This window comes from Podarcis muralis, chromosome 2 (genome assembly GCF_964188315.1).
Source record: "Podarcis muralis chromosome 2, rPodMur119.hap1.1, whole genome shotgun sequence".
Lineage (NCBI taxonomy): Eukaryota > Metazoa > Chordata > Lepidosauria > Squamata > Lacertidae > Podarcis > Podarcis muralis.
Window position 1 is genome coordinate 37,765,761 of NC_135656.1, and position 21,042 is coordinate 37,786,802.

General features: G+C 44.3%; 1 protein-coding gene across 1 annotated transcript; it reads left to right on the forward strand.

Moving 5' to 3' along the window:
• The first annotated feature begins 13,149 nt into the window (after positions 1-13,149).
• Positions 13,150-14,667, forward strand: LOC114590684 (urotensin-2 receptor-like). The gene has a single exon (XM_028717063.2). The coding sequence runs from the start codon at positions 13,252-13,254 to the stop codon at positions 14,326-14,328; it is 1,077 nt and encodes a 358-aa protein (XP_028572896.2). The 5' UTR covers positions 13,150-13,251; the 3' UTR covers positions 14,329-14,667.
• The last annotated feature ends 6,375 nt before the right edge of the window (positions 14,668-21,042 follow it).

The window sequence follows — 21,042 nt, forward strand, 5'->3', positions numbered from 1 at the left end:
GAATAAATGAGGAAGTGTGCTGCTGCTGCTGCTGCTGTTGTACATTTAGAAAATCTCAGCCACTTTACTCCTCCTGATCCTGCTGCCGCCACACTACCTTTACATGCGGACCCACAGTTGTGGTTTGTCTTCCCCAAAGAAACCACAAGCAGTAAGCAAAACACAATAATGCCTGGTTTACAAATTTCAATTGTTTCGAAAATATGATCTTTCATATAATGTCGCAACAATTGCCTAAAACTCTTGGGAACAACAGCTTGTTCCAATGTTTAATACAGCAGGACTATTAGAGTTCTTATTCTAACACAACCTGCTTTTGAATTCTAAAATGTTGTTCTCCCAATGAGTTTCGCAGCAGAGAGCTGGCGTTCAAACATCCAGCAAAGTCAGATATCAATGCAACCTGCTAACATCTTTTGTCGCTTCAAAGACTCTGATTCACAAGTGCAAAACAACAACAAAAGTGGATCGGTTGAGAGATAAGGATTGTGAGCAAGGCCTCTATTTAGTAAAAACAAAAAATTCCACTCGTGCTTTGGCTTACTGTCATGCTCTACAACAACAGACTTCTAGTCCTTACTGTTAAAGCTGTCTGTTTTTCTGACGTTTCCTCCTTTCTCATCTTTCTTCATACCTCATTACATTCTGCAAAAATACAGTTATGTATTCACCTTTTCTGTTCTTGATGTCATACCATTCCGTATGTTGGATTTGCATGCCACTTTTTCATAGAGGCTCAAAACAAAGACAAAATATAGGAAAACATGAAGTAATGTTTCCAATAGCATAACAGCGTATCGAAAATGCAGTAACATAATTAAAACAAAAACTATTTAATAAACAATTAAGGCGCTTCAGCAAAAATACATAATTCAAAATACGTTTGGAACAGCCTTCACCCGTGTTTTCTGGCCATCTCTTTTCCCACTTCAAGAGTCATTGCTTAAGCCTTCCCTAAGGGCCAAGCGAAGCATTAAGCAAAGAAAGGAAGGAAAAGAAAACAGTTTCCAGAGCCTACAAATGTAATCAGAGGAACAGGGCAAGGAGCTGTTTAACCTTTCCTTCTCCTTCCATTTTCCAGTTCAAAATAATCCTTGCTCAGTGCCGGATTTACGTATAAGCTAATCAAGCTATAGCTTAGGGCCCCACTCTCTTGGGGGCCTCCAAAAAAAATCACTATTAATATACTTCTTAATTGTATTTCAATTCAACAATTACTTTGATAAAATACATATTTTGTTATGTGCAAATGGCTTTAGATACCTATTAGGTCCATAAATTACCATATAGCATATATTCAACACAAAAAAAGAGACAATTTGTTGTTGACAAAGGACAGCTGGACATATAAAGGGCCCCATTACCTCCTCAAACCTAAATCCAGCCCTATCCTTGCTCCCAGTTATTTTTATCCCAGTCAGGGGGAAAGATACAGGTTCATGTATGACAATGTTGAACTGGACACCTGAGGTGCTGCTGTCTCTATGAGCCCTTGTTGATCTTCTGGAGAACTGAGAGTTGGCGATGGTGGCGGCAGCAGCAGATAGGACTGCAGCTTATGTTTCTGTCTTGTAAAAGAACCTTCAGGACCATTCTTGAATCAGAAGAGAAGTAAGATATTTCAAGTGTCAGACATTTCGTGTGGATTTTGATTGTTTTCCCCTGTGTTCTAGGGACCTGCTGATAAAACACTCTGCCAGGGACACAGAGCTTTGAATGGCTTAAAGGAGGCTGGCTGGGAGGTGTGATGTCTGGAGGATGTCTGAAGCAAAGCAAACCATCCACTGTGGAGGGTAAAATAAAAAGGCCAAACAACAGGAAACATCCATGAGTCATAGCGCAAAGATTAAAACGCCTGCAACTCAGCCACATGTTTCATGCCAGCAGCTTGTCTTTTAAAAGCCTTCCTAGATACTCTCCGCTTTACATACCAATCAGCTGCCTAGCAAAATTGACTGAATATTAAAACATAAATCATCTCCTCTTTGGAATAATCAATCAGTATTTTCTGCACCAGTAAAAATGCAATCCTCAATTTAATAATGATGATGAATTGTCCTATTTAATTAGTACATGTCCCAGTAACTGCATGGGCATAATTCAGACACAACAGCAAAAACATTCCCAGTGATGCTGTTGATGGTTATTCTATGACCAACTCTTTCACTTTCTTTTCATGATCAACAAGATCGGTTGGGGGGAATTGGAATTAAATCAAGATAGTTTTGGACCACAGTTCCGTCAAACTGAGCAAACATAGCCACTGCTACTAGAGAAAAAAATACTAAATTCTACCCAATGAAGTGATTCTTAGGATATCATTGTGTAACAAAGAAGGCTCTTTTCCAAATCCTGCCCCCCAGCTAAAATGCCTTCTCAATGTCTACATCACAAATCAGGGTACAAAGATACCGAATGAGCTTAGTACGCGTGGTGGCTATGGTCACAGTAAGAACATGGTGGCTATAGTCCAGTGCTGGATTTACGTATAAGCTACACAAGCTATAGCTTAGGGCCCCAATCTCTTGGGGGCTCCCAAAAAATGTAAAGGGGGGGAAACAACCTGGATGTACATTTCCAAAATATAAGATAAAAAACAAATAAAATAAAACCGACATACAGCAACAGTGTTTTGTATTGTGTAGGCTTCTATGATGTAAGTAATGGGCCCCACCTGCTAGCCTGCTCCCTAAAATATCACTATCACTATTAATATACTTCTTCTTAATTGAATTTCAGTATTTGATAAAATACATATTTTGTTATGTGCAAATGGCTTTAGATATATTAGGTCCATAAATTACCATATACCACATATTCAACACAAAAACCAGCAACAATTTGTTGTTGACAAAGGACAGCTGGACATATAAATGGCCCCATTACCTTCAGTAGCTTAGGGCCTCATCAAACCTAAATCTGGCCCTGCTATAGTCACAGGAAGAACTTGGAGATAACTAACCTTTTCCCTTGCTTTGTCAGGAATTTTAGTTTTGCCTACTGTGGTGAGAGAGAGCCACAGAAGTGCTGGGAAAGGCATGAGGCCACTTCCTCATCCTCCAAGGACACAAAGTGGGAAGAAGGAAATGCGTGGAGTAAAATGGGGCTTAGAATGAACCTGTAGACTTCCAGGTGTTGTTGGACTACAACTCCCATCATCTCTGACCACACTGGCTAGGGCTGATAGGAATTGTAGTCCAACAGCAATTGGAAGGCACTGCACTGGAACTGTTATTACATTAGAAATTTGGAATGGAGAAGGTTAGTCAGCCCAGGAGTGCTGGTGGCATCTGCCATAACCGTCCTAGCAAAATGCCAAGTACTTCCTTTGATAGGGAATCTTCAAGTAAATAGTACACAATGAATAGTAATGGTTTCCAGAGGAGCAGCTGTGTTAGGAAGTTGTAACTATTAATAGTTGAAGGTAAGAATCATTTTGGAGGAAGAACACACCTTTCTCCCTTCCTGTACACCCTCTCCAACTAAGGGTGATGTAGTCTAGGTATCTGTGAAGGAAACAAAGGATGGAGGGCTGGGCAGTGCAAGCATCTTAGGGGGTTGGCCATCTCCCAAAAGGTCTGGTGTGGGAACAGTGGACATTGCCTGCCAGTTGAAGAGTTTAAAGTCTTCCTCCAGCCGTGATCAATTTGTATAGTTGTAAATAAACCACAGTAAGCCTCTACTGGCTTTCTTCCAAAGGGAACTGCTATGCCTCTGGAATGTCTCACCATTCAGAGAAGTAGGTGAGCATATCACTATGTATAAGACATACTATACTATTCTGTAGAAAGCAAGTTCAAGAAACGAGTTCTTTCTCCAGTTTCCATGCTTTACCCTTCTTGAGAACTTCAATCCTAAACAGGGACATTTGGAAGAAAAAGGCACTGAAATCAATGGGAGTTATTTCCAAGGACATGTCTTAGATTGTGGTGTCAAGAATGTAATGTTTACTGTGAATATTCTTAGAACAAACACAGGCCATAACCAAAGACTTCCACTGCTCTAATGTTGTCCTCTAACTGTCTGTGTTTACTTTTAAGGCATTTCACACTTTGCTCCCATAACATCCTCATGTACAACCATGGCGTGAGAACATTGAGGAGTATGGAGGAAAAGGAAGAAACTGCGCAGGCAGCATGTTTTCCCTTCTTCTTAGGGCTGCCACTTATTCATCACCAAAAATTAGGAAATGATTAATCAAAGGAGAGGATGAAAGATGACAGAGATTTGTATGAAATCCACATATGCTAATTTATATAGATGGATATTTATACCATGCACCTGACCATAGTCCAGTGTGCTGGGTCAATCATGGGCAACTTCAAGGCCCCTGCTCTCCCTTGTTAATTTATTATTTCAATTATATTCCTTTCCCCTATATATCCTCCTACTCCATATTATCCTAAAAACAAGAAAGTCAGGATTTGAACTCTGATCTCCTAGGCCTCTAGCCACTACACCATGCTGCTCCTTATCTCACCACTATACCTCTTTTCTTCATCTTTAAGCTAGGCTTTGTCTGGTAAGTCCTTCAAACAGAAGATGCTTTTAAAGAGAGGGCTGTTGTCTGTAAAGTAGGGCACATGGCCACTCTACCTCTAAGCTTAGTTGGAACTGAGGGAAGAACTGCTAAGCATGTGATTCCACAAGCGCCTTCTTTCCTTAGGATGGCTTTCATGCCAGTCTGGGGCAATAGCCCAATGTAGCAGCTGGGCAATGCCTCATCTGTCGCAGAACTCCAGACATGCTGGAGCCAGCTCTGTTGATCTGCCTTGTTGCCAACCTAATGATATTTAGATAGGGTTTGGTAATAGTTTATTTAGTTACACTGTCAATTTTCTTGAGGAAAATCTAATTGGGTGGTTCGTCAGAGTCCAGATCTGTGGCTGAGTTTCCTAGATACTGCGGTATTTAAACACATAGACATTCTTACTGTGGCAATCTTGAAAACTATTAGGACATTTACCTGGTAAAGCATAGCAGTTGCGGCGAGAGGCCCCAATATCATTGTCTCCAGCTGCACAGGATTGTTTGGGGTGATTATAATTGATTAAATGCCTAGTTATTACATGGGTCTTTGAATGCCAATGAACTTTCCAATGGGTGTGTTACAAAGCAGCTCCTGTTGTCATCACCCAAACTACTTCAACACAGGCAATGCAGCTGGAGAAGCTGCATAAATTTTGTAGGATTTCTTCCACGCTTTCATCCACGGATAATCCATGGGCTTCCTCACGTCCCTGAAGGTAAAAAATTATGACCTTTTCACAGCTGGAAGCAGAAATATGCTGGAGATAAAAGGCTTCTGGTTCACAACCATGACCGTGAGGAATCCAAATTTGTTGATGGCAACCGGACTTTATACAAAGAATGGGTGTTGTTTTAAAATTATTTCCAAACTACCTAATGTTTTCTATGTGCCGAGAATTAAAAACAATAATGTCCCTGCCTGTGTCTCCAGTTATCAAGATTTCACACAAATTCAGCTTTATGTTTTTATGTGCATGAACTCCACAACTGCACAGGTTCTAGACTTTGGATCACAGGTTCTTTTCAGATAATAATCTTGTTTGTGTGTTGTACACCCAGGTGTATCCTTGCAGATGTGTATGAACTGAAGCCATGTAAACAAGCCAGCCTATCACAAAAATCTCAGATTTGGGCAGAGTGCCAGGATTATCGCCCTGCATGTGCTATCTTTGCCCATCTCTGTCTCCTAACACAGTTTAGATTACAGGCAATCTTAGCAATGGACATAATAGCAATACATAATGATAATGTAAATACATCCATTTTGTTGTTATTCAGTTGCTGCCAAGGCTGGCCCAATACACTCTGCTGCCTGAGGCAAAGGACAAGATGCCTCCCTTCTGCACCCCATTTGATACACAGAAACTGACTGGACTAGCAGTTGAAGCTTACTTCAACTTTCTTCCATGGCACCTGAAGGCAGCAAGGGGTTGCAGCCATGCAGACTCCATGGTGAAGACAACTGTAGGACTCAGAAGGCATGGAGAAGAGTATGTGCCACCTGAGGCACCTGCCTCATTTTATCTAATGGTAGGACAGGCCCTACTGGCTGTGGAGGTGAATTGGATGCTGTTGCTGCTCATTTTGCACTGTGGCCTACAAAAGATTAAGCAACAAAGCAGGGACACTTTCAACAAGATGAGGGGAAGGCGGAATTCATGCTAGGTAGATCCGTATAGCAAATTGTTGTAACACGAGTATATTTAGAAGTCCTCTGTGATGTGTATCACTGAAGACAATGCAGTAACTGTCAGAAAATGAGAAAACCGTGAGATGGTAAAAAGACTTACTTCTCCCACTCCCTCAATAAAGAGCTATTTGCACGAGTAAAAACATCAAGCATTTGACACAGCAACAATCTAATGCAGAAATCCAAAAGAGGTTCAATGTTTTATTTGAGACGCAGCTCCCCCTTTTCTGCCAGAACCCGCCCAACCTTTCCTAAGTCTGTTTCAAGTGGTCAGAACACAGTAGGAACAGCAGGGCTGGGGTCATGTCACAAAGACCACCAGTTCTGTAACAGATGTCATCATATTTCGCAAGCCAAGAAGTAAATCACAAGCCAATCTTCTGCTGTCACATCCTGTCACTCTCTAGTGCAGGGCTGGGGAATCTCTGTGGTTTGCAGATAATATTGTTAGACTCCAACTCCCATCAGCCAACATAGGTAATGGTCAGGATAGTTCAGCAACATCGGGGGGGGGGGGGCATAGTTTTCCCAGCTTTGGTCTGCTGTGCCTCTTAAAAACAGAGCCCTAGAAAATGTTGGAGAATTGAGGCTGCAATCCTTTAACTGCTCACCTGAGGGGAAGCCCCACTGCACTCAATGTCATTTACTTCTGAGCAGACATGTGCTGTTAATCAAGCTGCTATTCATAAGCTGCTTTCTGAGGGCACACAGTGAGACAAGATATATTCAAAATAAGATGTAATCAACAGCATTTTCATATGCGCAAAAGTCCTCATTCTCTGTGTGTCCTGTGCTGAAGCGCAAATGAATAAGGCAGAAGAGAGTGGCATCCCCTTCCCACAAAATTCGATCCATTTCCCCCTCCTCCTTGCTTTGCATCACAATACAACCTGAGGAAGAGTTCTGAAGAACTCAAATGCTTGATCCTATTTTGTGACAGTCCTAATAAAGACACTGCTAATGTGGACTTCAGAGGGACGCGGGTGATGCTGTGGGTTAAACCACGGAGCCTAGGACTTGCCGATCAGAAGGTCGGTGGTTCGAATCCCCGTGACAGGGTGAGCTCCCATTGCTCAGTCCCTGCTCCTGCCAACCTAGCAGTTCAAAAGCACGTCAGAGTGCAAGTAGATAAATAGGTACCACTCCGGCAGGAAGGGAAACAGCGTTTCCGTGTGCTGCTCTGGTTTCGCCAGAAGCGGCTTAGTCATGCTGGCCACATGACCCGGAAGCTGTACGCCGGCTCCCTCGGCCAATAAAGTGAGATGAGCGCCGCAACCCCAGAGTCGGTCACGACTGGACCTAATGGTCAGGGGTCCCTTTACCTTTACCTTAATGTGGACTTTGGAATCTTTTCTTCTGGACTGACATGGGTTTACTTTTCAGAGGACCATGCATTATCTTTCCTACAAGAAAATAGGAGATTCTGGAGTAGGATTTGGAGGCAAAAAAGAATGACTAAGGCCACGTCTACCAGATACAGAATAGGAAGGGGCCATCTGATGACAATGGTGGTGAAAAGGACAGGCAAGGTTTGACATGTGGACTGGCAACGCAGGATGAAACAGGTGAAAAACCAGACTTTATTTCACCTGGGTCAAAGACCCAGTTTGACATCCCACACACAGGCTGGAAGCTTCAGTGGTGCCCCTCTGGAGACCTCACCTGGGGCAAAAAAAACCTGGCTACCCCACCCCCCCAATAGCTACAGCTTTGGATAATAGAAAGCAGTTGGGGTTCAGGATTTTTTAACCTGGTTTTCCCCAGATAGAAAAGGGAAATTTTTTTACCTACAGCAATTTATACCCAATTAAAAATCTATCTCTATGATGCTAAAACGGATGAGTACAAAGCGCTATGCTTGAAACAGATGGAGCTGGACCATCTCTCATTGAAGCCATTAGTTTGCTTTTGTTTTTAAAAATCGTTTTCAAAACCTAATGCAATTCAGCATGGAAGCAATTATTGTTTTATCTCCCCCAAGGATTCATCTAAACCGTATGGGGATCAAAGTTATTTTTAAGGAACCTTTAATTAAATCCATCTGTTCAATGCAGCTATTTCAGTTTGCTTAAGAGAGCTCTGAGTGGTTTTTGACACACTCTTCAGGGGTTTCCAGATTCTAATAAACCATCATAGACAATAAAATCTGACTCTAAGGACTGTATTTACATCTTATTTTTACAGGCTTAACTTTTAATTATATTTTCTTATACAGGCAAGCATAATGTACAAATTTTGTTACAAACAGGTCTGACTTACCAAGCCCAGAAAATGGCATTTTAAAAAGAAAAAAAAAGAAAAAAAGAGCAAGCCACAGTACTTATCACATGTCCCATTCATTTCTCAAGCGATGGCAGCTGTTACGTTCCAGTATATTATGAAAAACACATGGTTGTCAACTGTCATAAATTCACAGTTACCTAAGGCCAAAACTTAAGCAACATGTGATAAGATCATTAGAAATTTCCTGCTCATGGCTTCAGGCAGTGGTCATTTTGAATAACATAACCCAACAGGCTGGGGGGGGGATTCAAAATTTGGCGTTTAGTCCTTTTTAAGTCAACATAATGATTTTTGAATAAGTGTAATTAGCAACCAAGGAAAAGCCTGGAAATGCAGTGCAATTTGATTTATCCAAATAGTCTAATGGGAACATGCGTGGCAATTACAAGATGAGATCCTAGTATAAATATTAGTACTGTTTACATAAGCTTACATAATGATGTGAATTGATATTGCTAAACAGATGAAGGATTGATAGGGGGTTCTGCTCTACTTCAACAGAGTGACTGAAGTTGTGAGAGGTGAAGAGGTACCCTTGGAAATGGCCAATTTCAGTATCTGGAAGGCTGCCCTGTTCTCCATTCAATGTCCCAGGGCCTGGAAGTGTATTGTTCTGCACAAAATGACCCTGTCTACACAAGCAATTGTGCTGCATGAACAACTTGGAGTCATTTTGGAATCTAGGCTTAAAAATTATGGAGCACAGGCACTTAGGTACAACAATTCAGACAATTATATTACATGAACAAACCCAGATAACAGCTATAATGTCACCATGTGGAAGGTCTATATTTCTCACAACACGAAAAAATATTAGTGTGAATTGTACGCAAGTAATTATCATAACTTAATGAACATTTAGCAGATTCAAGTACTAGATGAAATGTCACAAGGACTACTTCTGACTTGCAGGTCATCCTTGGTGCACAAAGGGAAAAGACTATAAATTGCTCCTAATCTGTATCCAATTTGATGACAGTGAGATAATTTGCAGATACTCAGTGGACTACCAACAGGGAATGCCGATTGGACCAGAAAGACAGAAGGGTGCTTGAAGGATGAAAACTATTTTCTCCATGGGTGGATACTGCAAACCATTTTATCAAACACTGTTCTACTTACTGGACCAAAACAGGAAGAAGTTGTGTGTAATGAACTTGATAATGACCCTGGTGGTGCTAAGGGTGAGCTAATAAGGCAGAAGGCTGCATGAACTAGGGCACAACACTAGACATGGTTTCTGAGCTGTTCTCAAAAAAATCCTTGTATGTACAAGGGAGGAGCCTGCAAGGCCTGTCCTACCATTAGGCAAAGTGAGGTGACTACTTCATGCAGTAGATGCTAGGGAACAGTCCCCTGGCAGTTCCACCTAGGCCTCTCAGCTATTCCTCTTGTTGGACAGAGCTGTGTGTGCTACACGTGTGTCCTGCCCCGCCCTGCCCCCCTGCTCCACTCATCTGCTGCCCTCAGGTGCTGTATATAACAGGGTTCTAGCCCTTCATAAGTGTTGAAGTGGGATTGAGCTTTCAGTCCAGATAGCTTCTGTATATGGAAACAAGGCAGGGCGCCATTTTGTCCTTTGATTCAAGCAGCAAAATGTTTTGGGCTGGCCCTGGTTGTCTGACCCTTAAAAATGCAATTTCAAATATATGTGGATGATGCTGTAAAGATGAGAAATAAAAAATAGTAAAATGCAAGGGAAAAGAAAGGGGGTAGAAATCTGGTGATAGATATCATGAGGAAAACACACACACCCAATAATCAGCCATTCAGGACGAGAAGGCTGTGGTATATCTGTATAGAATATTGAATGCTGCCTGCCACAGTATAGATCCAGCTCTGAATATCCTCAGAACATTATGTACTGGCTAGCTGAGGAAAACAATGAATGACATCTGTTTTTTCTGTATTGGTGCACATTATGTATTCTGCTCCAATTCATGCAAGTAGTAAGGATTTGCCAAAGAGATGTCTGAAGAAAAGGAAAAGGTCCAAGTGAAATAGCGAAGAAAAAACTAAATTCTATGTTTAACAGTTTATCTAGAAGCAAATCTGTTTGTGTCATAAACCCTTTATTCTCCTTCCAGGAGCACCTTAGAGACCAAGGAAGTTAGTTATTGGTATGAGCTTTCGTGTGCATGTGTCTGAGAGTTTTTGTTCCAAAATCCAAAAGGCATGAAGAAGCAGAGTGACTTAGAGGTTTCTGGGTGTCATTTGTGTGGGCTGAATTGTCACGAAGCCCAGGAACAGCTTTATTTCAGAAAGTAGATTGAATCTCTTAACGTGTCAGTTATTTTGCAGGCAAACTACGCACAAATATACACAGCAAAGTCCTGGCGGTTTGTAAAGAAAAGCAGCCCAAAATAACTGAAGTCTTGAGCAGAGGATCAGCAAGGCACTTGGGTCTTTCCCAGCCAAATAATTTTTAGCTCAAAATCAGCTCCAGTTTATTTCCTTCACCCATGTTATTGGTTCCACATCCATTTAACAGAAAAAACCAGCCTGTGGGGAAAGGGTTAAGCACCACTTTCCTCCTCCTGATGCTCTTTTCATGTTTTTTAAAAAATGAGGGCCTTTATTGCAGACATTTGCCTGAAATGCAGACCTTTCCCTCAATACCTTTTTTTTTGCGTTTTTATTAATAACAGAACAATCCAGCACAAACAATAGGTTGCAGTTTGTATGCCCCAGAATTATATCAGCCACGTCTCAAAACATATACAGCCCTTAGCAGATTAGAACATGTAAATTCAAATGTTCCATGCAAACTGCACCAGGTCAAAGAGTCTCTCCAAAAGGAGCTCTGAAGATCAAGAGGTCTGGGCTCCTCTGAACAGTAGTTGATCTAGGAGGTCAAAGACACCCCAGTGTGCATCAGAAGTATTCTGTGTGCTTTCCTCTCTAGCAAGCCTCAGACTTTATTTTAAGTATATAGAAACTGAGAGTGTAAATGAGAATATAGATGGAAAAGGTGTTCTTGAAGGTGTTTGGTCCTCTCCCATGACAACACCAGGCTGTATTTCCTCCCCTGAGGCTTGCTCATGGCTCACATTTTCAGAACTTTTTAGCATGGGTGCAGGTTGGATTGTGTGTGATAGTAAAAATAAGAATGAGAAGCCTCCCATTCTAGAGTCCTCCTTCTGACAACCTTCTCCACTAGTGAATCCTGCTTTGGTTGATATGCATTTAGCAGCAAACCTTCCCTTTCCCAGCTTATGCTACCAAAACTCACTGTTGGTTGGGGTGGAACTCCACCCTGCTCCTGTCTTCCAGCCATGCGTGGACTCTGTAGGGAATGGGGTGGGTCATTCCAAGTGCTCCGGTTCCTGGCATAATGAGGACTCTGGAGTTCCTGTATCTTATAGATTCATAGAAGTGTAGAATTGGAAGGCATCCCAAGCGTCACCTAGTCCAACCCCCTGCTCAACTTGATCATACGTGACAGATGACCATGCAACCTGATTTAAAACCTTTAAGGATGGTCAACCAACTCTCCTCTTCCACTTTCAAACAAGAGGAATTGTAATTTTTGCCTCCTCACTGACAAGAAGCTTTTTATGAGGATTGCCAATAATGCCCTTCTGCATTCTATGTAGGATAGACAGGCCAGTCTCTACGCAAGAGAAGAAACAGACACAAATCTGACATCAGAAATGGCAGTATACCAAGAGACTGGGGGCGGCGGCGGCACATTTCTCTGTAACTGAGCTTAAGGTGGCCACCCTGGAGCTAAAGAGCAAAATCCACCCAAGAGGTTAAATGCTACCATTGGCATGATGGATTATTATCAAACCACAACATGCGGTAATTGGCTCACCGATGCCAAAATGCCTGCTAGCAACCAACTGTTTTGTGAATCAGCCCTAGGGTTGCCACCTTTCTTTTGGCAAAAAACAGGGTGGGGCGTTGCAAATTTTTTTATTATCTGGTGCTGAAGTGACTTCAAAGCGATCCATTACAATCTATTGCAGCCTAACAGGATGGCCCCTCTGGAATTGGTCACAGAAATTTGTAAATCTGGCTGGGCTTGGCTACCCAGAGCTTAAATGAATGAACTTTCAAACGCATGCATTTGGAGAAGACCCCTAACTTGGCAGAGAGAGGGAGAGAGAGACCCCTGAAATACAGGACAAATTTTTATCAATACAGGATGTAGCATTTTACATCGAAATACGGGACAGTCCTGTATTATATAGGACGGGTGGCAACGTTATCCCCATCTGTGCGTTTCCTGACCTTACTGCCTGCGCTCCCTCCCCTCGCGCACAGACGCAACCCGGACTGACACTTCATGCAGCTGATGGAGCAGACTCGGACTGCAGTCCCGGGAAAGTTTACGCCAGATGGAATGTGTTAGTCTTTAATGGCTCCAGGAGACTTTCGCTTGCTTTCGCTTAGCGGGAAGCGCCCGGACCACCTGCACAGCGCCTGCCCTCCTCCGAGTCCATTCATTAGCATGCCTTCCCCGTCGTTGCGCAGCTCTGCCTTTCCCGGGGTGGGACTCCTCGGAGAGAAACTGCGGCGCTCGGAGAGGGGAGAGGCGACGCCGGGAGGGGCGGGCCCGAGAGAGAGAGAGAGAGAGAGAGAGAGAGAGAGAGAGAGAGAGAGAGAGAGAGAGAGAGAGAGAGAGAGAGAGAGAGGAGAGCTTGGAAGCGGGCTCTGCGATTGGCTGCCCGGACCGCGGCGCGCTGCAAGTTGGGCGGGAGACGGCCGGGCTGCCCCACTCTCTCCGCGTGCGCCCGGCCGCCATGGAGCGCAACTGGAGCGCCGTCGGGGGGCCGGGCAATGCCTCGTCGAGCGGGCCCGGGGAGGCGGCGGCCGCGTGGGCTTTCGGCGCGGTGCTGTCGGTGATGTATGTGGCCGGCGTGGCGGGCAACGTGTACACGCTGGGTCTGCTGTGGCGCTCGGGCCGATGCGCCCGCGGCGCGCCCCTGTCGGGCTCCATCGCCAGCCTGGCGCTGGCTGACCTGCTCTACCTGTGCTCCATCCCCTTCATCGTGGGCACGTCGGTGGCGCAGGACTGGTACTTCGGCGAGCTGGGCTGCCGCGTGCTGCTCAGCCTGGACCTACTCACCATGCACGCCAGCATCTTCACGCTGACCGTCATGTGCACCGAGCGCTACCTGGCCGTCACCAGGCCGCTGGCTACGCGGCAGCGGTCGCGGCGCTTCAGCAAAGCCACGGCCGGCGCCGTCTGGGGGGTGTCGCTGCTGCTCACGCTGCCCATGATGCTGATGGTCACGCTGAGCCGCAGCAAGGACGGCAAGCACATCTGCGCGCCCACCTGGAGCCCCGACGCCTACCGGCTCTACCTGACGGTGCTCTTCAGCACCAGCATCCTGGCCCCGGGGCTGATCATCGGCTGCCTGTACGCGCGCCTGGCCACCACCTACCTGGAGTCGCAGAGGAACCCTCCGCGCAAGAAGGAGCCCAAGCGCTCCCCGCGCCAGAAGGTGCTCATCCTGGTCTTCACCATCGTGCTGGTCTTCTGGGCTTGCTTCCTGCCCTTCTGGATCTGGCAGCTAGTGCCCCTCTACCACGGGCCCCTCGGGCTCGCGCCCCACACCCAGAAGTGCATCAATTACCTGGTGACCTGCCTGACCTACAGCAACAGCTGCATCAACCCGTTCCTCTACACCTTACTCACCAGGAACTACCGCGAGTACCTGCGCAACAGGCACAGCAACTTCTACCGCTTCACGTCGTCCTTCCGCAAGAGGGGCTCCAGCCTGCACTGCTCCTGGAGGCGATCCACCTCCTCCGGCACCCACGGCGAGTCCGGGTCCGAGGCCCTGAGCATGGCCACGTTAAGGGACTGCAAATGAACTCTCTTCCCCCGGTTTCTTAGGAGCAGCTTGCAAACACCTCGGAGATCCAGCTGGGCCTGGGCAAGGTAAGGCCTCCTATGTGTCTGACTAAAGTTTGGGAGGAGTTGGGCCCACTTCCAAGGAGGGACACTTAAGTAAAGAAAGGCTTGTGTAGAATGAGCCTAGCTTTGCTTACTTAGAAGTAAACCCCTTTGATTTCAGCCAGACTTGTTTCCAAGCAAGTACTGCCAGCCTAACTGTGCCAACTACCAACAGTTCCATTAAGTGCTGGTGAAACTTTGGAGTAAATATGCACAGCATTGTACAATAAGCTTGCTAACTCAGAAGTAAGTCTTCCTTGATGGCACTGCAGCCCGATGCTGTTCATATAAAATGGAAACTCCCTTTTGAATTTGGTGGGTTCTACTCCTAGATAGGCGTGCATAATCATGCAGTCTTAAATTAGATCATGTCAGTTGTGAATCTTGTTAAAGTGGACTGAAAATAAAAGGTATGCCCTTTTTAAAGTAGTTTGGCATCCTGGTTCATGTGTGATTTGTCTTTGCAGTGAAAACCTAGGATTTTATATATTTTTTATTTGCTTCTGTCAAAAGCCTATTCAAGTATCACTTGTGTAAAGATGCTTTCAATCTGGCATTTCTAAACCTATCTCTGAGTGGTCCCTAGGATCAGCAGCTGGCAGTACCTCTGATTGTGCCCCTCAAAGTTAAGGCCACAGGCTGTGCAGTTGTCAAAAAGGGGGAAATAAATTTGGGAGCTGGAACAGATGCAGAAGGGACCTGCTGGCAGGCTGCTAAGGTGAAGCACTGCTCCTCCCTCACACTTGCTTCTCAGAGCATCTCTGCTCTGGCAAAACTATTTGCTGACTTGGGCCACAGAGGCAAAAGTGGCACCAACCCAAATATTCTAGGCTAGAGAATCCTAACTTCTGATCAAATTCTCTCCCCCCAACCCTTAACAAAAAATTTTAAAAAGGCCTGGAGTGACACTGGAGTCCCTTCAAACATTCAGAATGAAACAGAGCACTTGGTACAGTTCTCACAGAACTACAGAATTTCAGAATTCAGGTGTGTGTTTGTGTGGGAGGAGTTACATGATTTAATTCTATATAGAAAGTTTTATGCTTGAGAAAAGCTAGCACATTTGGGAAGAGGATTTAGCTGGCTTTCTATGGGCAGGGATGTTTTTAGATGGAGAGACCATTGAAATACATGCCACACTCAGTCCTGCATCCTTGGAAGTTTATTGCAGACTTCTTTTCTGAATGTTTGTCAGGTTCATTGTTTTCTTACATAGACTGATCAGTGAGGAATGCTTTTGTGCCTTCACTAGATCATTCTTAAGCTTATTTCAGACCTAAGGAGCCATGATTCAGGCTGCAGTCCTAGCTTTGCTTGCTTTGAAAGTAAGTCTCATTGAACTCTGTGGGACTTCTGAGCAGGCATGTTTAGTATTGCACTACACAAATCTTCATTTTCCACTTGATTGTTAGATTTGACTTACACCTGTCCAAGAACACTGCACCATTCTGCTTTGCAAACAATAGGCGTTAGCTCATTGTGGAAGCCAATGACTGTGACAGCTTTAGTTATACAGTGTCAGTGGCCTTCATAAATAATCTTTCTTTAGACTAAGGTAATCTTTTAAAAGAGTGTCATTATAAAAGATTCATGCTTCTGGATTGGGTTGAATATGAGTTTTGCTAGTGGATCTGGAGGCTGGACCTAAATAAAAATGCAACTGAACTAGGCCACCACTACCATTTTGGTTTTGGTGAATGTGGTGAAGGCAGAAATTTTAGAGAAGGAAAATATTGAAAGGGAGAGGAAGATGTTCCATATACCTGAACAGGTTGAAACCTGCTGGCTTAGAAGAATTTAAGAGTTTTTCTAGCCATACAGAATATACACCCCTCTTAATTAATTTCTACAATTAATATAGCCAGAATAAAAGTCCACTCAGACTGTGATTTCTTTAATTAGGGTTGGACAAATAATGTGCAATCACAGGTTGTTTTTACTGGTATGTCTGAAGCTCCAGAACGCCTTACACTAGTTTTGATTTTGAGGCTGATAGTCCCTGAAAAACATGCAGTCTCTGTAGTTTTTGTAAATAGCCAATCCCCCTCCAAAAATAGCCTATATGCCCAAAATCTGCCTTTTTGGTACTAAATGATAAGTGGAAAGTCTTTATATTTTTTTTGAAAATAATGATGGAATAGTTTGATAAAATTGCTGCTTCTGAAAGGTCAGGACCATTTATTAATACTTGTTTTTACATTCATCTATGTGGAAAAGTCCAGTGTGGGAGGGGGTGTTGCTACATAAACCAAGCAATAGGATAGAAGTTTTAAATATATATGTATTTTTCCTGGGAATAAAGTGTGTTTTTGTCCGCCCCGCCCCCCAACATAATGAACCTTGGAGGAACAATAATGAATGGTAAGGAAAACTCAGGGTAGTCTAGAGTGTATGAAAGCTCCATTTTAAAAAACTGTTAACCTGGAATGAGAGGGACACGGGTGGCGCTGTGGGTTAAACCACAGAGCCTAGGACTTACCGATCAGAAGGTCGGCAGTTCGAATCCCCGTGATGGGGTGAGCTCCCATTGCTCGGTCCCTGCTCCTGCCACCTAGCAGTTCGAAAGCACGTCAACGTGCAAGTAGATAAATAGGTACCGCTCCGGCGGGAAGGTAAACAGTGTTTCCGTGCACTGCTCTGGTTCGCCAGAAGAGGCTTAGTCATGCTGGCCACATGACCCGGAAGCTGTACGCCGGCTCCCTCGGCCAACAAAGCGAGATGAGCGCCGCAACCCCCGAGTCGGTCACAACTGGACCTAATGGTCAGGGGTCCCTTTACCTTTACCTAACCTGGAATGAATGCTGGCAAGAAGTGAAACTGCTCCCACTATAAATGATATCCAGGAGCTGGGAAATCTAAAACTCTTTGATCCACAGCAGTCCCACAGAAATAAATTCTGTGGGTTGTATGCAACACAACCACTCAGGCTATTGTTCTACCAGCACCAGGATTTCTCATTGTGCCACAGAATGAGAAATCCTCTCCTACCACACACCCCTAAATCTGTTCTGGGAGTTCCCCCAACCCTCTGGAGCGTATTTGGGGGTAGAACAAGTCATTTTGTTACAGCAGTAATCCTTGCACTCACTCGGTTATTTAGTTGAATACCATCCTTTGTAAGTATCCTGACAATTACTTTCCACAAACACTTAAACACCTGCTTACCCGCACTTTAAAAGACTGTCGATAAAAGAATTGGTTTGTCGAATCATTATGTGAAATTCATTTCAGCGCCATGAGCCTTCTCTTCCTTGTCCCTTGGCTCTTCCTGCCTCCTTATGGCTGAGCTGTGATGAGAGAAGCCATGTGGAAAAATTACCCACTCCACTCTAACTTTTAATGATACAGGAGTCTGGCAACCCTGTGGCCTCTTGGTATTGTAGCCCAAGGTGCCCAAGCCTCATCCACAGCATTCTTGCCTCCTTTCCTGATGATTGTATACAATTCCCCACACCTAGGCTAGGAGAATTTCCCCTGCACACCCTTCTCCTTAGTCCCACCTTTCTTCCACCACCCATTTCCTTAGGCCCCTGACCTTAAGCCTACACCTTCCAACAGGCTTTTCCTCCTTACGCTGGCCAATTCCTTGTGCCACACAGAGTGTTCAAAATTAGGCAGGCATTTTGCACCTAGCTTTCAACCGTTTGCGACCAAGTGAAGATGCCTGGTCACCAGGGTGGCGCTTGACTTCTTCACCATCTGGGGATCATTGGATCTGGACTGTTTTCACACACTAATACCCCATCCTGTAGAATTCAATCAGTTATATTTTATCTGCACAGTCAGAATGAATTTCAGGAACCAAAATGCTTTTTCTGTGCAGCCTGAGCAGGAGCAGTCACTGTTAAGAAAAAGAGGTTGGAATAGGCCAGTATATATGTAGACTGTCCCGGGATCAAGTGACTTTTCTTCTTTAAGTTAAGCTCTTAACCTAGATCAAGGTTGTCATCTGACCTAGCCAGATGTTTAACTGAGAATCAATCACAGTCAGTCCGTCTTTTGAAGGATAAGACTTTAGAGTCATCTTGCCAAAAAATGGTACCTAGACATTCTGTTTTGGCGACTGCAACCTTGATTTAAGGAGCCATTTGGCACCTAGCTTATATATTTGAGTTTCTAACACAGTCCACATGCACTCTCAGAAAGCCGCCTTGTCAGATAAAGGGAGAATGCTCCTGTTTTCCCTTTCAGTCAACAGCCATTTCTGCCTTTGTGCCCTGAGTGATGCTGGGTCCCCATTCCCCAGCCTCCTTTCTTATTGGTGCTTGACTTCTTCCTAAGCCTCTTTCTCCTTCACCTGCTTTATCCTCAGGCTTTTGTCTCTTTGCACCTTTCGCTCAGTGACCCATGTCTCTGGTCTGGCTGTTCCTTCATTACCCTATTGCCTGGGATCTCTTCCCACTCGGCTTTTTCATTGGTGGTGGTCAGATGGATTTCTACTTCCCTATAAAAACTGACCTGTTTATCACCTTTCTGTTGTCCAGAGCTTCTTTAGCTTAGCACAGTAGGCCTGTTCTTAGGCTTCTGGTCTACACCTTCACTGCACGGGTGGCAGGATAGTTTGTGGCCACTGGTCCGACTCACCTGCTGACCCAACAACCAATGTCTCTGTTGGGTGGATTGTGAGAACGGATCCGGTAAGCACACAGCAGTACGTGCAAGTAGGCTTCCCAGCTGTGAGAGCAAGCGCTATTTTGGCTCATGTGACCCATGTGAACCTCTGCTTCTCTGTGAGCATTCTGTGACATCACAACAGCCCACCTTGTCACTCTTGGGAGTTTTCTCCAGCACTACAAAATCCCTTAATACAAAATGCCAATGCTTTTGGTTGATACTGCTTAATGGTCTGGGGCATCTGAATTAGACTTAATGAGGCAAATTTGTTCTTGGTGTAGCGCTCCTGAAGTCATAATGATCCCATTTCCCTGCACAGCCTAGGTAATGGCAAATTTCCATTACAGATACTTCATAAATATCTTCTGGAGAATTACGTCTGTAATAAGAAAATGAAAGGGGCAGGCACATTTATGGCTTGTTCTTGTGAGGGTAGTAAGTGTTCTAAATAGCAGTGCCCTGGCATTTCAAAAACATCCATATTCAATTTGGTATGTATTACTGCATTTATACGTACCACTGCGTGGCTTAATTTGGAGAGGGCGGTGGATTGCATTCCGTCCTCTACCCCCAACCTAATTCATTGAGATTCTGCTGCTGACTGTTGCTGTAAAGATCAAGGGAATATTTCCATGCACAAATTGACCCATTCTGCTCTCCCTTTCTCTTATAGGGAACTAGGGCTAAGTGATTAAGAGTTGTCCTTCCCAGACAGAAGACTACAGCAGTCAAATGTCTGCTGACCTTCCTATACTGAAAGGCACAGCAGCTTGGAGTTAGCAAAGTGTCAAAGCTAGTTGTGATCTTTTTCATCTTAAGCCATTTAGGACTTCTGTATGCATGATGGCACCCTATGAGATGGCAAAGAAACCCTTCTGCACGCTGGCCTATTTACTCAATAAAAGGAACAACTTTCAAAGTGGCCCGCCACCACTAAGACTAAGCAGCGGTGGAATGGTGTCACCCTTTTATGAAAGGACAGGTGCAGATGGTGTTCTGATTACAGAGGTTATAGCCATGGTACAAAGCCGCCACTGTATGGTGTCCTTGATGTGGCTGGCATGATACGTGAATCAGCCTTTGGGTCAGCGTTCAAAATTCGCCAGGTGCTAGGCGCCTTTTGCAGGTGGCTATTGGCCACTCGTGACCAAGTGAGGAAGGCCAGATACCAATATGGCGCCTGATATCTATACCATCTTTCAAAATACCTTTTTTGGGGGGGGTCTGGATTTTTAGCCCTCCCTCTCTTAAAAAAGAGAGTTGGCCCCTTCAAGCATATTTAGATTTTGATCCTTACATGCAAAGAGGAACACCTTTGAATCTGATGGGTCTCTGCTGATGCTTTGCTTTTTAAAGGAAAGGAAAACACGCTTTTTTTTGTTGTTCATTCCGCCTCCCAGTGTTTTAAAATAAATGTTCCTATACATAATTGAACATAAAAACTGTACATTTTTAATGACTTGCATGATGCTTCAAAGCTAGTAGCACATGACATGTGGGGATTGGCGGGTTCTTGGGTGTACTGAATACTTGCTGAATCAAATTGCTCAGAGACTTCTCAAGACGAGGTTCTGTGCACACTTCCTTGGCAGTAGTCCCCACTGAACTCAGTGGGACTCGCTTGCGCGTAAACAAGCATAAAATTGTGCTGCACGCCATTTCTTATAACTTCAGTCTATTTAGCCGGTCTATTGAACAGGCTGATATTAACACTGGAATTAGGATGAGGGGTGGATTAGACCTGTTGAGTTAATCAGGGCAGAAAAGAGGCAAATCATCCAAACCAAATATGAGATAGCAGCAGGAGGAAGGAGCCCTTTGAGAGCTCCCTTTATGATTCTCGACGGTAACCAGTGGAAATGAAGACAGAGCTCTTCCTGCACAATGATTGTTCAGAAGAGGGAATTTCAATGGATGTTGTTTATCTTCAGCCCTTCATAATAAGCAGTGGCTGTCCAAATTCCCTCTTTCGCAGAACTGTTAAATGCACCAGAGCGCTGCCTTGTTTTTGCTTGTT

What these genes read in the sequence shown, in the direction of transcription:
- LOC114590684 (XM_028717063.2), top strand. Translation starts at nt 13,252, where the DNA reads ATGGAGCGCAACTGGAGCGCCGTCGGGGGGCCGGGCAATGCCTCGTCG.